Source organism: Lepidochelys kempii, chromosome 1 (assembly GCF_965140265.1).
Source record: "Lepidochelys kempii isolate rLepKem1 chromosome 1, rLepKem1.hap2, whole genome shotgun sequence".
Lineage (NCBI taxonomy): Eukaryota > Metazoa > Chordata > Testudines > Cheloniidae > Lepidochelys > Lepidochelys kempii.
In genome coordinates, this window is record NC_133256.1 from 246391327 (window position 1) to 246416618 (window position 25292).

Consider the following 25292-nt stretch of genomic DNA (forward strand, 5'->3'; position numbering starts at 1 on the left):
CAGCACTATTGATTATGAGCCTAAGAAAGAAGTAGCATGTTCTGCTCGGAGGCGGGGGTTGAGAAAAGAAGAATGGGTATGTGGGAGGAAGGTAGCTGAGACCAAGGCTACGTCTTCACTACCCACCGGATCGGCGGGTAGTGATCGTTCTATCGGGGATCAATTTGTCATGTCTTGTCTCAACGCGATAAATCAATCTCCAAATCGACGCCTGTACTCCACCTCGGCAGGAGGAGTAAGCAGAGTTGACGGGGGAGCGGTTGCGGTCCACTCACCGCCGTGAGGATGGCCAGGTAAGTCGAACTAAGATACTTCGACTTCAGCTACGCAAATAGCATAGCTGAAGTTGTGTATCTTAGTTTGAACCCCCACCAGTGTAGCCCAGGCCCAATAAGAAAGGAAGAGAATATCTCACATTCCTTCTGCAGTAATGAAAAAACACATTTTCTTCTAGCAATCTCCCACTCACCCACGCCTTAATTCTTACAAATTCCAAAAGGGAAGGATTCCAACGCTGATCCCTAAGACTTTTCATTACCAAGAAGAGTTGGTGAGGAGAGCCTACAGAAGAGCAGTGCCAATTGTAATGTGCTTTTTATTTGTTTAGATGCTCTGGGTACAGACGAATTCTCTTTGCTCAGTATTTATTATTGCTTAACCTGCCCTGAAAGGAGAACTGCAAGCACTTTGATGAATGTATTTAATGGCTGTTTAGTTTCAATTCTGTAGGTCCCTCTATAGCCCCTGCTGAAATGGTATTTTGTAATGTTTTACAGCAGTAATCAGTGAATCACAACAGATATCCCTCTGCCTCCAATAGCAACAATGCACGAGGGAACTGTCATTGGGTCCTACATTTTCCTCTTTTTAAAAAAATTTCTTTTCTATTAACCCCCTCCATTGACTAAGGAATTTATGTGCCTAACGGGACCAAAGGCTTGTCCTACTGAGACAATGCAACTAACCAAGGACTGAAGTTGTTAATTAACTAGACAGTAATAGTTCCTCATGACTCAGAGAGAAGGGACTTGTGAATGTCTGGAATTTTAAGGAAATCCATAAATCTTTCTGAGATGTAAGTGCTAATATGCAAGAGACAGTTCAGCTATGAAATTTCCTAAAGTTGAGTTATTTGCATTGATGGAAGAAAAGCACAGTGTGCCTTTTAATCTTCACAGGTGGGAGAAAGAACATTAATTAAATTATGTCCCATATATTAATTTTAACAGGGTATTGATAAAAGAATTTTATAAAAATCATAGTTAGGTGAGTCCACCCATGAAATGATGAGAGTGACATTTACAATGGGTTTGTATAAGTGCCCTAGCTCTTATGTATGAATCCTGGGCTAGTGTGACCAAAAACTGACATGTTAATTGCTTATTTTATCAGGTAATAGTAAGTACTTTCAATGTACATGTCAGTGTTCGTCCAAAAATCTCAAAGTGCTTTACACTGGTTGGCAGAGTGGTTGGCTGATGGATAGCTAGTGTGCAATTATGACCTATGTACATTAGAGGAGGGCTATCACCTAGACAGTGAGTATTACTGGCTAGTCACAGGCATCATAAAGAACTGTCCAAGGGTACAGTCTTGGGTAGCACAGTATAATTACTCAAAACTGCATCAGTCCACAGATGGTCCGTTCTTTGGCTCTCACCAAAATACACATAGATAACTTAATTATCTTCAGTGCCGGAGCGCCACTCCGTGCAGGTGAAAGGTATGAGCGTGGGAGCAGTCAGAGAGATGGGTACAGCTCCCTAATTCTCCTGGTCAGTTCCTGTGAGGATGAGAGTTAGAGCTGCTTCCCAGCCCCCCTGACTTGCACCACCATTGCAGGGTATTAGTGAAGCATAGGCATAGCAAAGCAGAGTTCCACTACACCCACTCTCTGCCTTCTGCCCTCTCCCAACATGTGTCTACACAAGGAATGAGGAGTGACAGCCAGTGAAGAACCCAGTTGCACTAGAGAGTTCCCTTCCAACAGCAGAATTCTCTGCTGGCCAATTGCAGCCAGTTTCCAGTGAGGGTTTGGATCTGATTACAGAATCTGCTGTATTGGATCTTGGACATAACACTCTTATTATGGTGCAGAATGCCATTACAAGAATATAGGTAGATGAATAAGACAGGCAGAATATTTCAATTAGTTCACTTCGTGGACCATTGCTGATGAAATTTGTTGCCTATAATGGCACTAACTTAAATCAAGTATCAACAAAAGGCTGCGTTGGAGACACAGCAACATGGCTGGTACCATACACGAGACTTTGCTATGCAGATCACCCCAAACGCTGGCTGGAAGAATTATCAATGATTTCTAAACTCCTCATGATGTTAGTTATGGAATGTACAAATAAAGAAGAAAATTCCCACCTTCCATCCCTTCATTATGTTGAATCCCTGAAGCTAGTAAAAATTTCATATAGACACAAATGGAAAAAGACTAAAAATGTGGCATATTACCACCAAGAAAAGATAAAATTCAATTAACGTCCTCATTTGCTGTTCTTAAGGGATTCAATTTGTGATCTAAACACCACAATTTACCTGCAAACATCCTGATCAAAACAGGTGTGATCTCCTAGAAAGTTCATTGCCTTCGGGGATTGTGGAGATTACGTGTTTGGCTGTAAATGTTTAATGTAGCAAATAAAAGATCCTGTATGTTCAGGACGTTATAAGGATATCATTTTCCTATGAGATTTCCACTGACATAGAAATGTAAAGGGCCAAATCATCACAATAAATTCTCTAGAACCTTGAGTTGGAACTGTAAAATAACCAGACACATATTAAGGGGTTCAGCTTGTAAAGTGTGGTTGTAGATCAAGAATTGAGTATGTATTAATGGCATCTTCTTACCACAAACACTCCCTGTCTCTGCTCAGGTCATTTCTGCTGATTTTACTGAAAAGAACAAGGCTAGTTTTTTTTCACTACTGTCAGAACTAGTAGGCCAATGCAGCTGTGATAGAGAGAGCTGCATTCTGTCTGCGTCCACATTATTGGCAGCTTTGCTGGTTAAATTCTAACAATCAGATCCTAATTGCTAGTTACAAGGTAAGAACTGGGAAAAAACAGTCTGAGTTTTCTTTCTCTCTCTTTTTTTGGGGGGTGGGGGAGGGCATTCCAGCTTGAGTTTTCAGTGCAGATTCTTAAAACTGGGCATATTTGATAGGACACATCTGAGTACGTCTACAGAATAAATATGAAACTACACATATAAACTAGATTATGAATGGTCCTGTGCTGGTGCATGGATGGAGGTGCACAGAGGACACTACAAACCTTCCCCCATTGTCCTGTTAAGCAAGTGCCTGCCATAATGTGGAAAGTTAGCATTGCCAACAGCTCTAGCCTTCTCAAAAGGGTCAGGGACAAGGAATGGTCATAGCTCACCTCCACCTCCCCCACCAACCCTGCACCAGCAGGCAGAGTTGGCTGGTTACAGAGGAGAGCACACGCTATGCTCACTGGATCATTGGGCTGCCATTCAGCATACATGCCAGGGAGCCATCAGCCAGAATTCTGGTGTTTGGGGCAAGGAGCTTGGTGGAAGAAGACTGGGACTAGGATTTGAAGGGGAGACTGGGAGGGAAATGGAGGGGGCACTGGGAACCAGTAGGTGGGGAAGAGACTAGGATTGTCTGAGGAGAGGCTGGAACTGGCTGGGCAAGGAGTCTGGGACTGGGAACCAGTGAGGAGGGAAGACAGGGAGACAGATCTGCTGAGAAGCCCAAATGCAGGAAGAGAACTGAAACCCAGTGGGACAAGGAGCCAGGGAGGAGGTGCAGAAGAAACTGAGATTGGATGAGGATATCAGGGATGAAGAGTGGAACTGTGAGCCAGAGAGGATGGGGAATGTGGATATGTTGGTGATTCAGGAGTGGATTTACCATGAAACAAACCGTGGGGTGGCACGGGGCCCCCAACAACAGGGGGTGCCCCCAAAATGCAGGACAAATATCTGACAACCTGTCCCTGAGTCCCAGCCAGCAGCGCAGAAGGGCTCAGGCAGGCAGGCTGCCTGCATGCCGTGGACGATGGCCCCACGCAGCTCCCGGAAGCGGACGGCACGTCTACGTGCCCCTGGTAGAGAGGGAGGTGGCTCCGTGTGCTCCCGCTGCCCTCCTCCCCGCAAGGGGTGCACAGAGACGTGTCAGCAGCAGCCCAGCAGGGTTACGGCGGCTCCCTGCCCGCTCTGTGTCCCTCCTTCCCTCCTTCTGCACCACTTCACTCCCAGAAGCGGACGGCATGTTCCTGCGGCCCCTGGGGGTGGGGGGAAGTGTGTGTCTCCGCGTGCTGCCCCCGCTCCAAGTGCCGACTCCGCGGCTCCCATTGGCTGAGTCCTGGTGGGTGCCCGAAAATGAAGCTGTGGCCCCACTAACTCTAAATCTGCCATTGGGGTGATTGGAGGCCAGTGCATTAGAGGGAGAGGGAAACTAGATAAGTCTGGGACAAGGAGAAGAGCATGGATGGGAAACTGGGAATGGCTGGGCAAGGAGACTGAGATGTGGAGACTGAAATGGGAGACTAGAACAGGCTCAGCAAGGAACCTGGGACTAGGACAGGAGATCTGAGGCGTGAAAACTGGCAATGGCTAAGTGAGGAGAATGGGACTTGGGTGAGGAGCCAGGGGTGGGGAAAAGATAGCATTTGGAGAGGGTCAGGGACAGCATGGCAGGGAAGGGCTTGGGGGAAACTGCATGCTTGATTTGGCAGGGGAACACACCACTTTTGACATACTGAATCTAAAAGCATCGGGTTACACTGCTTAGAGCATACAGAATGTTAAACAGATTCTGTAAGAGTCACCATGCAGTTCCCAGTCCTAGTGACCTTATTCACCACTCTGCCATCGTGGTGACAAATCTTAGATGGAGATACTGTGAAGAATCAGAAAGGGATGCAGACTGCTCAGTTCACTGATTGTGTTGTGAATATTCACTGCATATCCCCACAGTGATAAGAATTTCTGCTGCACAATAGGAAGGAGGGAAAGCATTTATGATGGTCAGAATCTGAAAGGTTTTAATTACTAAAACAAATAACGCCCCAGCTCACCTCCGCTCTGCCCCTCCCTGCTCCCCTGAGCACGCCACCGCCGCCGCTCCGCTTCTCCCCCTGCCCGCCCAGACTGTTTTGCGTGGCAAGCCTGGGAGGGAGGGAGGAGAAGCTGAGCAGCGGTGCGCTCAGGGGAGGCAGTGGTGGTGAAGCAGAGGCGAGCTGGGGCGGGGAGTGGCTCCTCGCTTACCTACGCTCCGCCTGCTCCCCTGAACGTGCTGCCTCTCCCTCACCTGAGGGGGAAGGGGGAGAAGCGGAGCGGCGGCGAATTCAGGGGACCAGGCTGAGCGGAGGTGAGTGAGGGTGGAGGGTTGCAGGGGGGAGCCGCAGGAAGCAATGGCGGGGGGATGCGGCACGCCCGGGGGAAGAGGCAGGGCCAGGGATTTTGAGAAGGGGTTGGGAGGGGGTGGAGTTAGGGCGGAGCCGGGGGTGGGCGCAAAAAAAAAGCGGGGGCAACCAACAGTTTTTTTGCTTGGGGCGGCAAAAATCCTAGAGCCAGCCCTGGTACACATAACCGAGAAGGCAGGTTTTCTAACCCTTTACTCATGCTCATAGCTCTTCCCTGAACTGTCTCCAGTGTATCAACATCCTCCTTGAATTGTGGACACCAGAACTGGACACACTATTCCAGCAATTCTTGCACCAGTGCCAAATAAAGAGGTAAAATAACCTCTCTCCTGCTACTTGAGATTCTCCTGTTTATGCATCTAGGGACTGCATTAGCCCTTTTGGCTGCAGCATCACACTGGGAGCTCATGTTCAGCTAAGTATCCATGCCCCCCCCACACACACTCCCAAACCTTTTTCAGAGTCTCTGCTTCCCAGGATAGAGTCCTCCATCTTGTAAGTGTGGCCTACCTTCTTTGTTCCTAGATGTTTACATTTACATTTAGCCATATTAAAACACATATTGTTTGCTTGTGCCCTGCTTACCAAGCAATCCAGATTAATCTGTAGCATTGATCTGTCCTCTTCATTATTTACTAAGATGTAATGGTTAACCAATTTTTAATTCATTTAATGTGTGCCATCTTAATTTTGTATTTTTACAGTTTCTTAATCAAAATTGTATGTGGTACCAAGTCAAATGTCTTACAGAAGTCTATGTATATTTCCTTCAAATTATTACCTTCATCAGCCAAACTCGTAATCTCATTCAAAAAGAAATCAAGTTAGTTTGACAAGATCTATTTTCCATACAACCATGTTGATTGACATTAATTATATTGCTCTCCTTTAATTCTTTATTAATCAAGTGCCATATCAACTGTTCCATTATCTTGCCCAGGATCGACGTCAGATTGACAGGCCTATAATTATCTGGATCATCCCATTTACCCTTTTTAAATACTGGCACAACATTATCTTTCTTCCAATCTCTTGGAACTTCCCTGGTGTTCCAAGAGTTATAGAAAATCAACATTAATGGTCCAGTGAGCTCCTCAGTCAGCTCTTTTAAAACTCGTGGATGCAAGTTATCTGGACGTGCAGATTTAAAAATGCCTAACTTTAGAAGCTGCTCTTTAATATCCTCCTGAGTTACTATTGGAATGGAAAATATTTCATCTTATCATATGATGTGACTGTATCATCTGTTTTTTCCCCAAATACAGAACAAAAATATTTAATGAATACTTCTGCCTTTTCTTCATTATTATTGATAATCCTACCATTTCCATCTTGTAATCAATGTTTCACAATTCCTCACTTCTGATTTATATTTGTCACTATCAACATCCCCTTTCTTCCATTTGTTATCTATTATTTTCTTTGACTCCATAGTCTGGTGATTAGGGCCCTCCCTAAGGGAGACCCAGTTTTAAGTTCCTGTTCCAATGATCATTTAGTTATCTGTAAAAAGAGGCACAGCTTCAACATGATGAGCGAGATATGGTTATGGCAGTCTCCTACAATGCAGGAGACCCACGTTCAAATCCCCACTCCCTGGTGGGAAATTGAACCCAGGTTTTCCCACATCCTGGGTAAGTGCTGTAACTAGTGGGGTAAAAGTTGTACAAGTCTTTCTCTAGCTGTGCTGTGAATGGCATCAAAGTTTGGTTGGGGAGAGGGAATTGATCAAAACTATTCACGTCAAATTTGCAAATATTTTCGGGACAACCTAAAACTGCATTTTTAAATGAATAAACTATTCAGCAATTATTTTTTTTTTGCCCGGCTTTACTTACAGCGTGTGTGAGCATGCACACCCACACCCACACTATTCTCAAAAGAATGATGCTTTAATAGTCAGGAAGCTACCCTTTTTCTCCTTGCTGTAGGGTGCAAGGTATCCCCTACATTTTCACCATCCCAGTGATAATATCCAGGGGTAGGTAGAAGAAAGAAAAGGGGGAGGGAGGAGGGGCAGATAATTTGGTAGCAAATGTTGGTGAAATGCCTGCTAAAGCAACAAGAAAAGTAGAACATGACAGAAAAAGAGAATCAGATGCAAATGGTTGTGCCTTTCAGAGGACGGAGTGACACCATTTAATTGCTCAGAATGTTTTTGAAATGAGGTGTCTACCTCCAGTAGAGCATAGATTAATCTTCACTGAACTGTTGGTATGACAAGTTGTTAGACGGGGGAAAAAATTCAATTTCAGATGAAGCAGCTGATAGAATCAAATGAGTATTTCAAGCACACAAGGAGAGTGAAATGTGTTTACTCTGAGTTAGGGTGACTCAGATTGTTATGCTGATGTCAGAGCTTCCAAAACTCTATTATGGAGACATGTCATAGGCAAAAATCTTAATAGCTTTCCTGAAGTGTTCCTGCAGGGATAATAAAGTGGGTTGTTATTAACTGGTTTCCTTTTCATGTTCTGATTTCTGTTTTCTTCTTGTTGTTGGTTTTTTATTACAATAGTAGAAGCAGGGAAGTGGGCAGTAATTGAGTCATTCTGGAGTTTCCATATCCATGTTTATTCTGTTACAGTACAGAAGGATGTGTAGACTGAGAACCACAAGGGTACAGAGTGAGAAATACACACTGCTGAAAGCCATGGTGTTACTGTGGGGGCATGACCAAATGCAGAGCAATTGGCACGCACTTCAAAAGTGAGCCTCTCCAACTCAGAATTCATATAACAGGGTCACTCTGCTTGGCAGCAAACAAACAGCTATATTTCTTTGGAATGTAGGGATTATCTATAGTTATGTTTTAAAATCAGCCTTGCAAAATTCTACCCATCCATTTGCCCAGGGTAAGTGATTTTTTTTTCTTTTGACAGGTGAGTAGCATATCATATAATTTTCATTATAATTATCTTGGTAAAGAGCAGGTGAGCAGTTTTTGTTTTTTCACTTGGGCTGGTAATGTTTAACGATAATTTATTGCAAAGGGCACAGGTTTGGAACTAGGGGTGCTGCTGCACCCCCTGGCTTCAAGTGGTTTCCATCATATTCAGGGTTTACAGTTTGGTTCAATGACTCTCAGCACCCCCACTATACAAATTGTTCCAGCACCCCTGGCAAAAGGAGGAATCTCACTGATGAAGACAGAGAGTGGGGGTATTTGGTATATCTGTTCAGACCCACTGAGTTATACCAAAAAGCATTTAATATATATTCAATAACCCCGTTCAGAAATGCGGTAGTAATAGTTACCTGCATTTTTCAGCTAGTTGAAGGTTCCTGGTCTCTTCAATCTCATTCCTTGCCACACCCATAACCATGTTTTGCTGTTTAGACATCTCGACAGGAGATCTATGCTGTCTATGTCACAAGGTAACTGGGAAGGGAGGTTATGTCATTATGCTCACTGGACTGCATGGATAATTTTTTTTCCTAGGTGTCAAATTCAAGATGATGACTATAATTTATGAAATAGTTTGGTTTCTAGCATCTGTAGAGAACTCTTCTCTTCCCTTGCACCATCCTGAAAGTTGATTCAAACTCCAATAAACTGAAATAAGCACAATTTTGATAGGAAGTGTTTAGCTCTTGGTCCAATAAAGTACAAGTCTCTTGACTTTTAGGGTAAGTTGCAATGATTATATATTCACTCAGGACTTTTCTAAGTATTGTAAGGGAAGTGGGGAGGATGCATATCTTTTGTCGTCTATTTTAAGTTGATTGGACGGTGGCAGCTGGAGGGGGACTGGGCTTTTTTGTTTGTTTTCCAAAACTTTTACTACTACAAAAACATTCAGAGGAAGGAAGGAAGGAAGCGAGTAGTTGGGTCTTGGACCAGGAAAAGGCTGGTGAGAAAGAAATGCTGTACTAAGAAGGTGAGGAACCAGTGTGGGGTCAGAGATGAAATTAGCAGAAAGTCCAAACAGCAGGATGAAAAGACGAAGGAGCAGGGTAATATTTAAAATGGTCCCCACTATCTGGCAGTAGCCATTTTAAGAATTTGACATCCAAATTTTTATTTTTAGGATGAATATAAACGAAAATTCAGCAAATGGCCAGATTCCCATACAAACAAAATCCAGATCAGAGATCTGACACATCTCTCATAATACTTACATTAGTTACTAGACATTTCATATAAAATCATCATTGTGTTTTTTACCAGTAACAAATAACATAATATGTATTTACTGTTGTAACAACGGTATCCCATCTTCTAAATTGTTTGTTTGTTAGAAGGGGTTTGTTTTAGACCTGTTAAGGGATTTTAAAAAATTATTGGCAATGGGTATGTTTTCATTTCCTCAAATGCTGAGACTATGCAACAGGGAAAAAAATCCAAAAGAGGCATCAGTTCATCCAAAATAACATTTTCACAGTATAAATGAATATTTATAATCTGGTCCCCTTTGTCTAGGGTCCATCGGACTCACATCTCAAGTTTATTAATAGAAGCTCCACTCCACCATCATCCACTCCATTCCACTCCACCATCATCTTGTTATAATTCTCATCAGCCCTCTGATGGAGTCTGTAATTGCTTTAATTATGGCTGAAATCTACCAGCAGGAGCTTACAAGAGGCTGTCAGAACCTGTATTAAAATTCAGACCATCTCAGTTCTATTGCTGGAAGAAGTGATGGTGAGCCAGGGACTAGGAAGGGATGGGAGAGAGAGACTGAAACAGTATAACTATCTTTCTACAGTAAGAAAAGCAAACCAATTAAAAGGCCTGCCATCCTGTAATTACCAGGGAGTCCTGTATTATAGAGGAAGCTACAGCTTTGTTACACAACAAACAGACTGCTTGTAGTTTAACATGAATAATGAGTCAGATGCATGAGCAAGACTCTATTAAACTGTTGTCACAAGCAGCCGTGTCCCTCATTGATTAATGATTCCATGTGTCATCAAGGAAAGGTTCTTCATTTTTAAGCATGCGGATCATCGTCATCAGTGATGCCAATGCAACCGGCTGCCTGTTTTCAACTTACACCCTGAATGTGGCAATTAAATCACTACAAGAGAACACAAAACACTGATTATTTTTTTCTATCTGGAGGGCTGAGGGCTGTTAAAGACCAAAGGATTCGGGTTGCATGATTCACCTGCAGAGGCAAATGTATCTGCTTTGTGACCATCCTAGATGCCAGTGCAACTCCTAGATATGATATGATGAATCCAATAATTGAACGCCTCACTGGAAATTTTAAGTCAATTACAGAATCTTTAAAAATGAGTAAAATCCAATATGGGAGACACTGTTTTTGGTTTGTTTTTTTTTAAAGACAACTGTTTTCAATTAATATGCCCAGTACAAGCATACTGTCCTGACTTATGACTACTGTCCAAGCCTATACATGGATTATACACAGGGATCAGTTATTCTAGGGTTAATGTAAATAGCATACAAAGTTCATAATTAAGGACACACTTGTATATTACATGTACAAGCTACGCATAATGAATACTTGATCCTTGCACTTTTTCTAGTATCAGGTCTATTACAGACATTATCTGGCGAAAGAAAGCAATAACTCAATCAGGCACTACTGACTTACAGGCTTCACGAAGTTTTTCCTTGTCATAATGCAGCCCCTCGTAATCTTGTAAACTAATCCTATTCACTCGGATCCGCAGGCGGTCTGGGATGGAGTGGGGACTGCAATGGAAAAAAAAGATCAGTTAGAAAAGGCTAAAATCTTAGAGTGAAAAGGGGGTAGAGTATGGGGAGATTTTAGATGAATGACAAGAGGGAGAGAGCAGAAACCTCACCAAAATCAACACCCCGTGGGCACATAGTTTTCCATCAACAGAGTTGAGTTTTTAACAGATTATGATGACTGCCCACTAAGACTGAAGTGACCGATGTGTCTTTAAGGACCAAATGGGTCAAGAAGATTCCTTACTTGCTGGGCAGTCTGGAATCACATTTTTTTCTGATCTTGATAGTTTTCAGTTTGATGCCCCTGCTAAATTTCCAGGAGACAATTGGTGACTGTGTACCTGACTGCAATTCCACTGAGGGCAATGTGACTGAAAAGGTGTAACTGAAGGCAGAATGCCATCCTCCAAATCCTTGTGATGGCTCAGGGTATTTAGGCCCAATTCTCAGGACTGGTCGTTAAGCACATAGGGCAGCTCAGGGAAGTAGGTTCACAAATGTGCCTAAGAGACAGATTTTCAAAGGTACTTAGGTGCCTATAGATGCAGGTAGGTGCCCAGTGGGATTTTCAAACATGACTATGCAGGTTAGGTGCCTAATTCCTATTTGATTTCAATGGGATTTAGGTGTCTAACTTCCTTAGGCATTTTTGAAAATCCTACTAGGCACCTATCTGCATATTTAGGCACCTAAATACCTTTGGAAAATCTGGCCTTAAGATCCTTATTGTGGAGCCATGCTTACCTCCATCTGACCCTCACCTGATGTTTTATTCTACTATTCAAAGGGGCTACTAATTAAGATCTAAAGGAACCTGGCCACATTTGCATTTTCCAGCTGTAAATTTGGGCTATTTGTCCTTCCATCAGAAAGAGTTCAGCAGGACAAAAGAGTAGTTCTTGGGGCTACCTGGAGCAGAAGGTTTGAGCACAACTGTCTCTCTCCAGGAAATCTGGCTGGTGATCTTAACCCCATACCCAGTGGACACCTGGCCTACAATATGGTCAGGAAAGATTTAAGATTAGAATAGCAGGGTGGTGCCGTAAATTAGATGTAAGATGCTACAACAGAAACTTTTTGGAGGTTAGCAGGTTTGGAATAGTAGGATTGACATAATCGACAAAAATCTGTCGAGGAAGCCCTCCTCGCAGTACATGTATGCCATACACAGCCATGAAATAAATATGTGTATTACAATCATGCTTTACACACAACAATGAATTAAATTTCACAGCACCCCATGTGATGAGTGTGATATCCATCTTATTGACAGGGAAACTGAGTCGTGCAGAATGTAAATGACTTCCCTAAGGTCACATAATGGCTGACAAAGTTATGAATCAATTCCCTGTACTGTGTGTTACCAAAAGACCATCCATCCTACTTACATTTCACTCAATAATATGTCAGTAATATCAGTCTGGCAATGTTGCTAGCACCTTGTCATAAATATAAAGGGAAGTGTAACCACCTTTCTGTATACAGTGCTATAAAATCCCTCCTGGCCAGAGGCAAAACCCTTTCATCTGTAAAAGGTTAAGAAGCTAAGGTAACCTCGTTGGCATCTGACCCAAAATGACCAATGAGGGGACAAGATACTTTCAAAGCTGGAGGGGTGGGGAACAAAGGGTTCGTCTGTCTGTGTGATGCTTTTGCTGGGAACAGATCAGAAATGCAAGCCTTCCAACTCCTGTTAAATTAATAAGTAATCTAGCTAGAAAATGCATTAGATTTCTTTCATTTAATGGCTGGTAAAATAAGCTGTGCTGAAGGGAATGTATATTCCTGTTTTTGTGTCTTTTTGTAACTTAAGGTTTTGCCTAGAGGGATTCTCTATGTTTTGAATCTGATTACCTTGTAAGGTATTTACCATCCTGATTTTACAGAGGTGATTCTTTTATCTTTTCTTTAATTAAAATTCTTCTTTTAAGAACCTGATTGATTTTTCATTGCTCTTAAGATCCAAGGGTTTGGGTCTGTGTTCACCTGTACCAATTGGTGAGGATTTTTATCAAGCTTTCCCCAGGAAAGGGGGTGTAGGGCTTGGGGGGATATTTTGGGGGAAGACGTCTCCAAGTGGGCTCTTTCCCTGTTCTTTGTTTAAAACACTTGGTGGTGGCAGCATAGGGTTCAAGGACAAGGCAAAGTTTGTACCTTGAGGAAGTTTTTAACCTAAGCTGGTAAGAATAAGTTTAGGGGGTCTTTCGTGCGGGTCCCCACATCTGTACCTTAGAGTTCAGAGTGGGAAAGGAACCTTGACACACCTAATACACTCATGGTCTTCCAAAAATTAAAATATTATGCATAGATATATTTGTATGAAGGGACATGGTTCTATCCACTTTATTAAGTTTTCTTCTTGGTCCTTCTCCTTTCCACTGTATCTGATCTACAGGAATTGTTTTGCCTGTTGGAAAACCAATCTCAATACTAGCTGTGTTTCAGAAAGGTAAACTTTTTACAAGTGTGCCATTATTCCTTTGTCTGCAAATACAGCTGACTTAACAAAACATGTTGTCTCTGACCTGTCTTGGTAAATCCTCCGAGATGGCAATTAGCAAGTATTTCAGAGTGAGCTTATCGTATACTTTTGGTCTGTTGGAAAAAAACAGTTGTGCCACCTCTGGGTAGATGAAAAGAAAGAAATTGAAAATGAAGTCCCAGTTAAAGAAGCCCTTAGGCACAGATGTCTTTGCCTGAAAAGTGACAAAGAATAATGAATTCAGGGCTCTTCTGTAACTGGAGAATAAGACAACACACTGGAAAGAGCTTTATCAAAGAACCTCCTGTTCTATACAGGAGTTCCTGTAGCAATGATACAAATGACCTGTACATAAAGTACAACTTCTAAGGAATCATAAATGTTAGCAGCAGCAGGAGTGATACTTTTTGCAGTATACAAGCTACCAACATTTCTCCTGTGCTGATTGACAGGAGCTGTGGTGTCCAGGTGCCCAGAGATGTCAGGAAGCTGTCCATGTGCAAGCTAAACTTGTCACGGTTTATTTGACAGACAGCTGGGCTACTAACTTCCAGCACAGCTTCAGGGGACATCCTTCTAACTTAACTGGCATTATGATATTCCGTATAACCAGCTCTCTCCATCTGCAGTTTTTACAGGTAGGCAGACCAACACAGAGGCAGATATATAGATGGGGGGGGGCAGTGAGCACATAGATGAAACAATATCTATATAATTAGATTTAGTCACTTTTTGTCAAAGACATTTAGTGTCAGACAGCTGGCTGGCTGAGAAATGAATAGGATAGTCTGAGGAGTTATGTTTCCTTGCAAGTCATATAAAATACAGGTTCCTAAAATGAAAAATTGCTAGGGATTTTATTTTTAGCAAGAAAAAAGATAAGAAATTTTTTTAAGTCTGGGAATATAAGAATTTAATTGCATGGTCTTTGTCTGAGGGAAGGAAAACATATTTCAGTGAATTTATTCAAGTTTGTTAAAAGTGACAGATTGATAGCCCTGGAAACTGAAGTCTTTTGTTCACAGGTACAACATGTGAAGGGGAAGTGCTGGCTTCCCCACTATGTACTGTGTTTTAAAATTAACCTAAGCCCCAGCTCTGTGATTATAAAGATAATTCACTCTCCCAGCACATGGGTGCTCAGCCTGGGGACCCTGAACAGGCCTGGAGGCGGGGGTCGCAATTTCCTTCACTTTCTTTATGGTTAGACTGCGGGGAGGGGCATTGGGGTTTAAAAAAAGCTTGTATCTCTATTGCAACACAGGGTCACACTAACAAAAAGGTTGAGAGACACTGTTCTCTCTCATTCATTCTTCTTTATGAAACTGCCAGTAAGGGTTCCAGTTATGAAGGAGGTTTGTGTGATATGGACACCTGTTCACTAGGCACTCAGCTGAAATGACTGACTCATCCCATCACACAGAGCTGTCTGGTAGCAAAATCCAAAACCAAACTGGTGACCTTCAGTCTACAGAAGTAATTATATGGTCCCTATGACCATCATTTCTGAGCTCCACACAAACATGAATGTATCCTCAAAACACCCCTGAGAGGTAACTAAGTATCATTATCCTCATTCTACAGAGGGGGAACTCAGACACAGAACCATTAAGTGACTTTCCCAGAGTCACACAGAAAATCTCTGGTACAGTCAGGAACTGAACTCCACTCTCCAGAGTCCCAGTCCAATATCTTACCAACAAGACCACCTACCAGTCCCCTAAATTATTTAGTATGGCTGGTTGAATTATTTTTGTTGAAACTGGTTTTCAATGGAAAACTGGAGTTTTGATTAAATAAAATTTTTCACAAGAATTATCTTCCTTCTGTGGAAAATTTTCAATTTTTTTTATTGAAAGCTGAATGACTGAAAAACAAATTTTTTTTTCCTTTTGAATTTCCACTGAAAAATCAAAAATTTCCATGGAAAATTGAAAAGAAAATTATTTTTGTTTGTTCTCATCTAAATATTCCAGAGGTGAGGGGAGGGAAATCAGCCAGCTCTACTCTTTAGTGCCTCAGGACAGACACAGAAAACTCTGTGGAACTATCCCCCAAACACAGAGCTTTGCTCCTGATAATCCATTTTGCAGGTAAGAATATTGAGATGGTGAAGCCACTTATGGTAAAAGCATCTTTGGCAATCCTCAGATTTTCCTGAGTCCAGCCAGCCTGGTGTAGTCCAGAAACTGCATTGATTTTGTTGGTTAATGATTTCCTTGGGGTAATGCAGTGTTTTCCAAACTCGGGACGCTGCTTGTTCAGGGAAAGCCTCTGGCGGGCCAGGCCAGTTTGTTTACCTGCCGTGTCCACAGGTTCGGCCGATCGCGGCTTCCACTGGCCACAGTTCGCTGCTCCGGACCAATGGGGGCTGCGGGAAGCGGTGGCCAGTACGTCCCTCGGCCAGTGCCACTTCGTGCAGCCCCCGTTGAGCTGTAGTGGTGAACCATGGCCAGTGGGAGCCACGATCTGCGGAACTTGAGGACGCAGCAGGTAAACAAACCGGCCCGACCCGCCAGGGGCTTTCCCTGAACAAGCGGCTTCCTAAGTTTGGGAAACACTGGGGTAATGGATGAAAATCTAGTATCCTTGGCAATTCTTTTGATGCATCACTTGCCTTTGACTCTTTGACCATAAGATTTTGGTAACATGCCCATCAATTCTAGGAAGGGTAGACAAGACAACTCAAGGAGCTCCTCTCTGTACTTTTTCAGAAATCCTACCGGGAACAGTTGGGTGGTGGCTCATTTACCCAGAAGGCATTTTCTCATGGGGTACAGAATCATAAAATATCAGGGTTGGAAGGGACCTCAGGAGGTCATTTGTCCAACCCCCTGCTTAAAGCAGGACCAATCCCCAATTTTTGCCCCAGATCCCTAAATGGCCCCCTCAAGGATTGAACTCACAACCCTGGATTTAGCAGGCCAATGCTCAAACCACTGAGCTATCCCTCCCCCCTTTAATGGTACAACTAACAACCTTTCTATGCATGAAGTCCAGGGAAGGAAAGGCACAGAGACAAAACTACCCTCTCACACCTACATTTGGTCCTACCATGTCAAAGCTAGCATACATTAGTAGTGCAGCTTTGGGACAGGCCACACTGGTCCTGCGTGTCCCATACTTGTTCTGTAAATTAGAAAGGGGAAGAGGAGAAGCAGGGACCCCAAAGTGCAAGAAGTCCAATCTATGTTTCCACGTTCAGACCCAGAACTGGAAGAGTGAAGTGAGATTTATAGTCAGTGGCAAGCTAAAATAATATTTGGAGCTCAGGAAGGCATGAAAAAAACAAGCCATACAACATCCTCTGCAGTAAGAAACCCCGTTTCACAAGAAAATGTTTAAGAGGGTGCTTTCCAAATACAATAAAAAGCATTGCTTTAATTCTATGGTGCATCTTTGAATTTGTTTTTATTAAAAAAAAACAATCACTTAACCTTTAAATATACTATTTGACTTCAGTAGACATAATTCCTTTCCAGTTCAGTCACTAGAGTAAGTAAGCTGTTATAAATCAACACAGCTGGTTTTTTCCCCCAAAAAAACCAAGTGCAGCACTAAGATGCACATTTCAAAAATAAAATGCTAAAATATGCAGCATGCAAGGAAGAAGACATGCCATTTTAACCATGTTCAAGATGAATGATAATACTAAGCCACAAGATGTTACCTTCTTGGAAAAAAGAGCTCTCTGGTAGCACTAGGCTAATATTGGAAGTTGCAGTGCTAAAAGGTACTTTCTAAGGAGCAAGATTTTTATGCATTTAATAAAATCTAGTCATATGTAAAAACAACAGGAGTACTTGTGGTGCCATGTACTAACATGGCTGCTACTCTGAAACTAGTCATATGTAGCACATCCAGAGTTTGACAAGCTATTCACAGTGAACTAGATCTTGAATGAATTTACCCTACTGTCAGTTCATGAATTTCCTGAAAACACACTTCAATTTCTAACAATGTGTTCATTTAAAATTTATGTGATGAATTGCTTTCTATTCATGACAGCCACTGCTTTCAGTATTCACTATTTGTAATTCACGCACATGCAGTGAGATATCCCTGCTATGGACTTCACCTACTCCCACATCATGCACCAGCACCGCCCCCTCCAGGAACCAAGGAGTCAATATCCACTAGGTGTACAGCAGGAATCAGGTCTTTATCATGCTAGAGAAAGACTCAGTTCATTTGATGCAATTATTTTAATTCCCACCACCTCCCTAAGGGAAATTGCTCACTGGAGAAGTGACACACTTTTATCTAACGATAACCAGTCTTTAACCTAAACTACAGCAGTCCTGGAATTCTGTACCTGTGAACTAACAAGCCTGCTAAAGAGCCTAGATTTATAAACTTGAGGGATTGCATACAGACAGACAGACAGCAGTAAAACAGCTATGCTCCAAGCAGGCAATTGGCATCATCCCACCAACTGCTGGATGATTAACTGCTGACAGTACTGGGGTTACAGCTTCATCAAAAGATGAGTGTGTCCTACAGTGAGATACACTAGGTTCTGATGGTGGCCACCAGAATATGTATGCATGTATGTTTTATATACATGTGTTCAGACATGGACCTGGGGAAGAAAGTAATACATCAGTAATGCTTTCTGTCCCTTGTCTTTGTCTGAATTCATGTAGACAGCACACACATACATATTCTGGCAGTCACCATCAAAAACACTGTGTATTTCCATCCAGCAGTAAGGCACACTCATCTTGTGATGAAGCTCTGACCCCAATACTGCCCTGTTAATCATCCAGACATTGGTGGGATGATTCCAAATGCCCTTCTTGGAGCACAGCTGTTGTACCTCAGCTGTGTGTTTCAGCCTCGTCAACCAGGAAAGAAAGAATAGGAGAGGTCAGGCTGGCTCCTGATCTTGGAGCTCCAGCGTGGTAATCAAAACACACTTGTGCTAGGACACGAGGTTGATTCAACTGGGGGAAAACAACTTGTGATATACACACCCTAATTCCCATTCCAATTATTTATAAATCCAATGAACCGTTTCTCATTGTTCATGTCTGCATAAAGATAGAGGAAGGGGTCAAAAAACAACCCTGCAGAATCCAGTGAGGTATTTTTCACAGAACTTTCCAAATACAGCCCACCTCAGACTATGCAAATGCTGTTAATAACACTGTTAATGGGATTCACCAAAAAGCATCCTCAGCTCTTCCCTCCCTTTCCCTCCTGCCCCCCACGCCCCCAAAACCTCTAAACTTTAGAAAACACAAAACTCCTCTGGGACATGTTTGCAGTGGCAGATTAATGAATTACCTATCTCCCGAAGAAGAAATAAACATGGAAAACTAATTAAATGTCCTTGTGTTTAGAACAATCAGGAGCAGGATAACAGCAATCAAAGGAGAAAAATAAATTAACCTCACTGCTAAGATCTCATTGACAGAGCTTGGAAATAATGTATTAAAATTAGGTTGCTTCTGACAGCTTATCTATTTAAAACATAGGAACTACCTAATGGAAAAGAACCATCTAGATGGTGTCCTGTCTCTCACAATAGACAATGCCAGCTGCTTCAGATGAAGTTTAAAAAAAAATCCAAAATCCTTACTAAGCTATTTGCCTAAACAATATCCTGAAGAGGTGAGTTCCACTGAACAAACAAGTTTAAATATCTTAGCCAGGATCCGGCCAAGCTTGCTTCATTCAGGATTGGGGGTTTTATGCCTCCTAACTGTTCTCCCATTCTGGAGCTCACCCAATGCCGCAACACAATATAAAGTAACCTCAGGGCTGCTGTAAGTTGCACCAGGGCTGACTGTGGTCCCAAGGGGTTATTTTGGAAGCTAGGTATCAACGGAGTGGAAGAGTTATCTGGCCAGTCCCCAGCCATGCCTTCTAAACTCTGTCCCAGCACTAGATTTACAGCCCTTTGCCGCGCAACAGTGTCACAAAGAAGCCACAGCATGGCTGAAAATCTCATGCTTTGTCTTTTAAATCCATTTGAGCGTTAGAAAGATTCAAGCCTGATCATGACCATCTCACTGCTAACCCAGGAATCTACTACAAAAAGTAATACTAGAGATCACCATTCTCTTTAAAAAATAAAAAAAAGTTAGCAATGATCAACATTCATTCAACTGTACTTACATCTAATTGATTTCAATAAGTATACTGGGCCAAGTCCTCTGTAGACTAAATTATCTTCTTCCAATCCTACTGCTAGTTCATGACATTGCTATGTACTGGACATTATTCTTATCAAAAAGGATCATTTCAAATAGCTAATTCATAGTGTCAGCTGTTAAAGGCCAATCTTGCTAGGGAGTCTGACCCATTCAAATCAAGAGTTAGTTGGACTAAATGGTTTATTATCTGTCAGACATGTCATTTGCACAATATATTAATTTCTTTCCTTAGGCCCCAATTCAGCAAAGCAAATAAGTATGTACTTAACTGTAAGCACTTTTGTTCTTATGTCCTATCAACGTCAGTTGGACTTAAGCTTCTTCCTTACACTATCTACAGTGTGCCAATGGAACCCAACAGTACTACCTTACAAAAGTAGCATTACCCAGGTACAAACCTCACTGCATGCCTTAAGTCAGAGGTTCTCAAACCAGTGGTCCGTGAGCTCCATACACGTGGTCCGTGGATAGATCCCTCTAAGGTGCGTGCCTGGGCAGCTGCACATGAGAGAATGAAGGGCCACCCACCTAATTAGTGGAACCACACAGGCATGGCTCCACTAATTCGGTGCCTGGACCCTGGAGAAGAAGCACATTAAGGTGAGGTGGTGGCCTAGAGGGAAATAGGCGGTAAGTGGGAGGGGGCAGTGGGGTGACAAGAGGGGGTGGGGGAATTTGGAACGTGCAGGGCTGCGGCGGCCAGAGAAAGAGGTGACTTTCCCCAGCTCCAGGGCTGCGGCTGCCGGGGAGAGACAGCCCTCCTTTCCAGCCCCAGCTCGGGGACTGCTGCGGTGGAGGAGACCGGGAGAAATCCCCATCCTTCCCAGCCCCAGCTCAGGGGCTGCCGCAGCGGGGGAGAAAGGGCACATCGATCACATTAGAAAGGTAAGGCTACTGATATTAAAATATGAGTTGTGTGCTTTTATTTGTAGAACAAAAAAAATTATTATTAAGGTTTTTTTTATATAGTGCTTTTATCCAAAGTGCTTTACAATAGTTAGCTAACGGTACAACCAACATTTGGAAAGATCATTAAGTGGTCCGCTGAGACCTCAGCAATTTTCAAGTGGTCCACAAAAAAAAAAGTTTGAGAACCACTGCCTTAAGTGATTTCAGATGGTCTAGGAAGGATTCAGAAAACTCACTTTTAACACTAGCCCAGTGTGAAGCACGGAGATTCTTTTCCCAAAGGATCAGGCAGGCACAGACAATACTGAAGGGGTTCATTTCACGGTACCGGGAAGACTGATAAACAGCTTCAAAAGTATGGGGTTACAGTGACCCCATTTATCTTGTTCTTACAGAGACAAACATTGTTTCAGAGACAGAGAACGCATTGAACATGACAGTGACAGGAACAGAACATACGCATCAAAACTATTTTGATTACATCCATTATCTATAACTGCCCTTTCGGCGAAGGGGTGGGGTGGGGGTGAGTATTTACAAATATCCAGAGGGCTGTGAAGGGAGGGTTTGTTCTGTTCTAAGAGCCGAGTTACTGGGCGGACATTTGACCAATAAGTTTATCAAATGTTTACAGCTACCGGTGTCTTTGAGCCTCTGGTGTTTCTGTTTCTGACTCAGCTGCTAACTAAATTTTAAAGTCTTGCCTAACACCAGCTAATGATCAACTGATTGAAAACAGAAAAAAGGACAAAGAAAAATGAGCATCTCAAATGCTTATAATTCATTCAGGGGGGGTGGGGGACCTCTTTGATCCTTAATTCCACTGTTAGACATTGACCCATTTTCTCTAATTCACCCTCTGCTGTCTTGTTTTACTTTGGTCCTCCTTATGCTTTTTCTTTTATGGTTAGGGTGTTTATTTGGCCGTTTCGAAGAGTTTGTAGCGCATGTGCACACCATACAAACAGATTTCTTTATTTCTAAAATCAGAAATTGATTCCTTTCAGTACTTTTGTTGCCCACACAGACAAAAGATGTGAACATTGCTGTAAATATCACACATACCCCGCTAGCCAAGAATACTCATTATATTAGACAATAACAACTAGACAATAACATTTTTCTGTATGCAGATCTTAGTAGTAAATAATCACAGCATATCCACAGTGCTCCTTTTATGTATGAAAAGTTTGTAGAAGTTGGATCCTTTAGCAATGCTTACATCTCTAAACGCAGGCCCAAGTAAGTCAATTACTTCTTGTTTTTCAAGTAGCCAATGCTAATTTTTCAGATAAATCCAAATAGTTATACTGCTTTGCATCAACTGCACAGCTCAAATATGATATTCATATGCATCATCCCAACTGAGCATATACTCAAAGATCTAAACATACTTCCCACTTTAAAAAACATTCCACTAAAAGTGTGAGTACTCGACTCTACCCATAAGTCCTCAGTAAAAAATAAAGGCATATTATACCCAATTCGAGTTTCAAAACTCTCTACTGTTCATAATTCAAAGACAATATCCCCCAACAGTAGCCTTTTATGATTTTCTGGCCCAAAAAACTCTGCCAAAGATTTGATAATTTGAGAGTTGCTTGGAATAGAGATTTGGATACACATCTCTGACCCAATGGAATACAATTGTATCTAATGTTAAAAAAGCAATTACAGACCTGAAGCTATGGCTCATTCACCAAAATACATGTTTTCAGATACACTGGTCTCCACACAGACTAATGGTAATGAGCCTCATAAATGCTGACCACTGTTGGAAATGTAACTCCCTTGGTATTCATTAGCTCGTATGTTTTGGGAGTGCCCCTGTATCAAGAATTTTTGGTATGAGGTGCGTCAAAGGAACAATTTGATATTGGATGCTAAATTGGAGCCCTCCCCCTTAAATTACATTCTTGGATATATTCTGGAAAGCTGGAGATTACCTGGTAACAAAGCAGCATGGTTCAAGTTTTGGTGATTAAAAAATTAATCCTGCAAAAATGGAAATGTCAATCCTGACCAAATATTGATACCTAATTCAGTGATACGGCTGACCTTGCAACTAACGAATGACTGGCATGCCGCAGAAAGGGAATGCCTGAAACATTCAAAGCCATTTGGGCTGACTTTTTAGAAGTCTATGATTACCATAGACTCGGAAGATAGATATGTTGCTTCCATTCCCCTCCTTTTATCCAAACCCTCTTCATTTACTTTGGGTATTATGATGAATCTAGTATTTTTGTATATTTGTTGTATTTGGAAAAATTAATTTAAAATATATAATTAATTGGGGGAGAGGGGATGTGTGTGTTTCTTTCTTTCACATTCTTTGCTGCCCAAAATTCAAGACTTATCCAGTCCACAGACACTGCTCCAGAAAACCTGAAGGTTATCTAGGGTGCAGGCTCTATCCCTGAAATGCCACAGAATCCCTCTTGCTGTACTCTGCTAACTGGAACACACATACTTTCCTCATTACCCAACAGACAAGGAACATTTGAATCTCAAAGCAATCACAACCCAAATCAAATTTCCCTAACACCTCTTGTGTTCTTACTTCAATTAATCAGACACATTAATTGGCAGTCATAGTGCAGCTGCATGTTTAATCTATTTTTACAGATTTCAAGATACAGTGTATCTTTGACTTACAAATTAGCTTGGGTCCCATATGTCTCAGAAACTGCTGTGATCTTTCTGCCTTATCCTGACAGTTGAGACCAGCTGGGATACTCAGCCTAACAGTACCCAGATTTGGAGGTCATTCTCCTTGTATGGCCCTTGACTCTGAAACACACTCCCCTGCTCCTTGGTCCCCAAGTTTGTTAACATTCAGGGCATGCAGGAAGGCTTTAACCGGGCTTTTTCTAGGTGCTTGCTTTGAGGGGTGTACCTGGTTTTATTAAATGGGGGAGTTATTTTCTTTGTGTTAATATTTCTTCATAGAGCTGAGTGAATATGTTATAGCAATAATGCATGATGAATGAGGATATTTTCTCATCTGTCAAATATCAATGAGCTGCTTATAATTTTTTGAAATGTATTTGTTCTTTTTTTTAATTATTCACTGAATGCACTGAGCAAGTAAGTCTTGGTTTGACAACAGTTCACTGCAAGTACCCAATATTCACAAATAGAACTGGGTTGGTTAGTTTTCACTGGGCAAACAGGCCACACACAGCATTGTTGCTGTTCCACGATTGTCTGAGCATAACTTTTAGAATAAAGATTCCACTGTGAATATTCACAGTCACAGTCTGAAATTCACTATTCTCTAATATAGTCTTCAAATTAATTTTTTCCACAGACCTGCTTGTCATTCAAAGTTGTCCAGCACAACATTCACAAAACATGACGACAAAAGTGGTGCAAACACAAAACCAACTGCATGACTGAATAGTAACAAAACATTTTTGAAGCCAAGCTGTACAGATAGGGTTGACATAGTACATGGTGGTTGTTTTTATTGTAAATGTGCCCAGGGTTGACAATAAAGCACAGCCTTATTAAGGGAATGAGTAAATAAAGCAATAACCATTGTCTGTGCCTGCCTTTTTTAAAAATCACCAGTTCTCCACATTTTTATAGAGATGTTAGATTCTTAAATGATTGAGCTACAGGATAGCCAGTGTACCACACTGGAGTTATTGACAGTCAAAATACTGCCAGGAAGGGTCTGTTTTATTTTCTAATGCAGCTGCAAACAGAACAGTAACGTTCCCCTTCAGACACAGGTGCTGGAACTAGGGGTGCTAGCACAGGTCATTGCTTGAAGCGATTTCCGTCATATACTTAGTTTACAGTTTGGTTCAGTGGTTCTCAGCACGCCCACTATACAAACTGGTCCAACACCACTGCAGGAATAAGTTTCTGGTTTTTACCAGTTAGAAGAAGAAATGCTTATGCTTGGAGGGTGGGGTGGGGTTGGGCTATCTTTGGTTAAAACTGAAAAGCAAAAATCCCAGTTCTGAATCTTGTACGTTCATGAAAGAGAGACGCTATTCACTTCATCTCCAGTATTCCCAGGGATGTTGTGTGACCATCAGAAAAGGAACTTGTACCTTTTCAAGACAAATGCATTTTCCAGAAGTGCAAGCACAGATGCAGCAGCATAGTTCTAGCTCCTCAATAATTGGTTGGAAGCTGTGCTAGGAACAAACTAGTGAACAATGCCATGGAATAAACAGAAGCATCAGCACCTGCTTAAGCCAAGCAAATGCTCTGGGTATGCATTTGAATATTTAACAATGGCTATGTTTGGGACATGTGCTTCTGGAGGAACCCCAGAAGGTCTTGTTCATTTCTCCTTGACTGGAGGGAAAATAGTCGTGTCTCCTTCCAGCACCTGTCAATGCTTCTCTAAGCATTAGTTGGGGGAGGAAGAAGGCACTTGAGAGGTGCTTCCTGCCTCTTCCAGGTGGGGAACTGAGACAAATGTGGTGCCTTCAAAGCACTCCTGGCTTCTGAAAACCTGCAGGCCAGAATCAACCCCAGCAGCCAAAGAATGCAGCTGCACTTAGGACCTGACATTCAGTAGGGTGACCAGATGTCCCAATTTTATAGGGACAATCCAAATATTTGGGGCTTTTTCCTATGTAGGCACCTATTACCCGCCACCCCTGTCCTGATTTTTCACACTTGCTAT

The 25292-nt window shown here is 42.2% G+C and overlaps 1 protein-coding gene across 6 annotated transcripts in view; it reads right to left on the bottom strand.

The window, feature by feature from the left end:
* DGKI (diacylglycerol kinase iota) overlaps positions 1–25292 on the bottom strand; it is a 281008-nt gene that overhangs the window by 70314 nt on the left and 185402 nt on the right. For all 6 annotated transcript variants that reach the window (XM_073322101.1, XM_073322083.1, XM_073322075.1 and 3 more), the window contains one exon: positions 10986–11086. In XM_073322101.1, coding sequence (XP_073178202.1) covers positions 10986–11086 — 101 coding nt within the window. The remainder of the gene's footprint in view (positions 1–10985; positions 11087–25292) is intronic.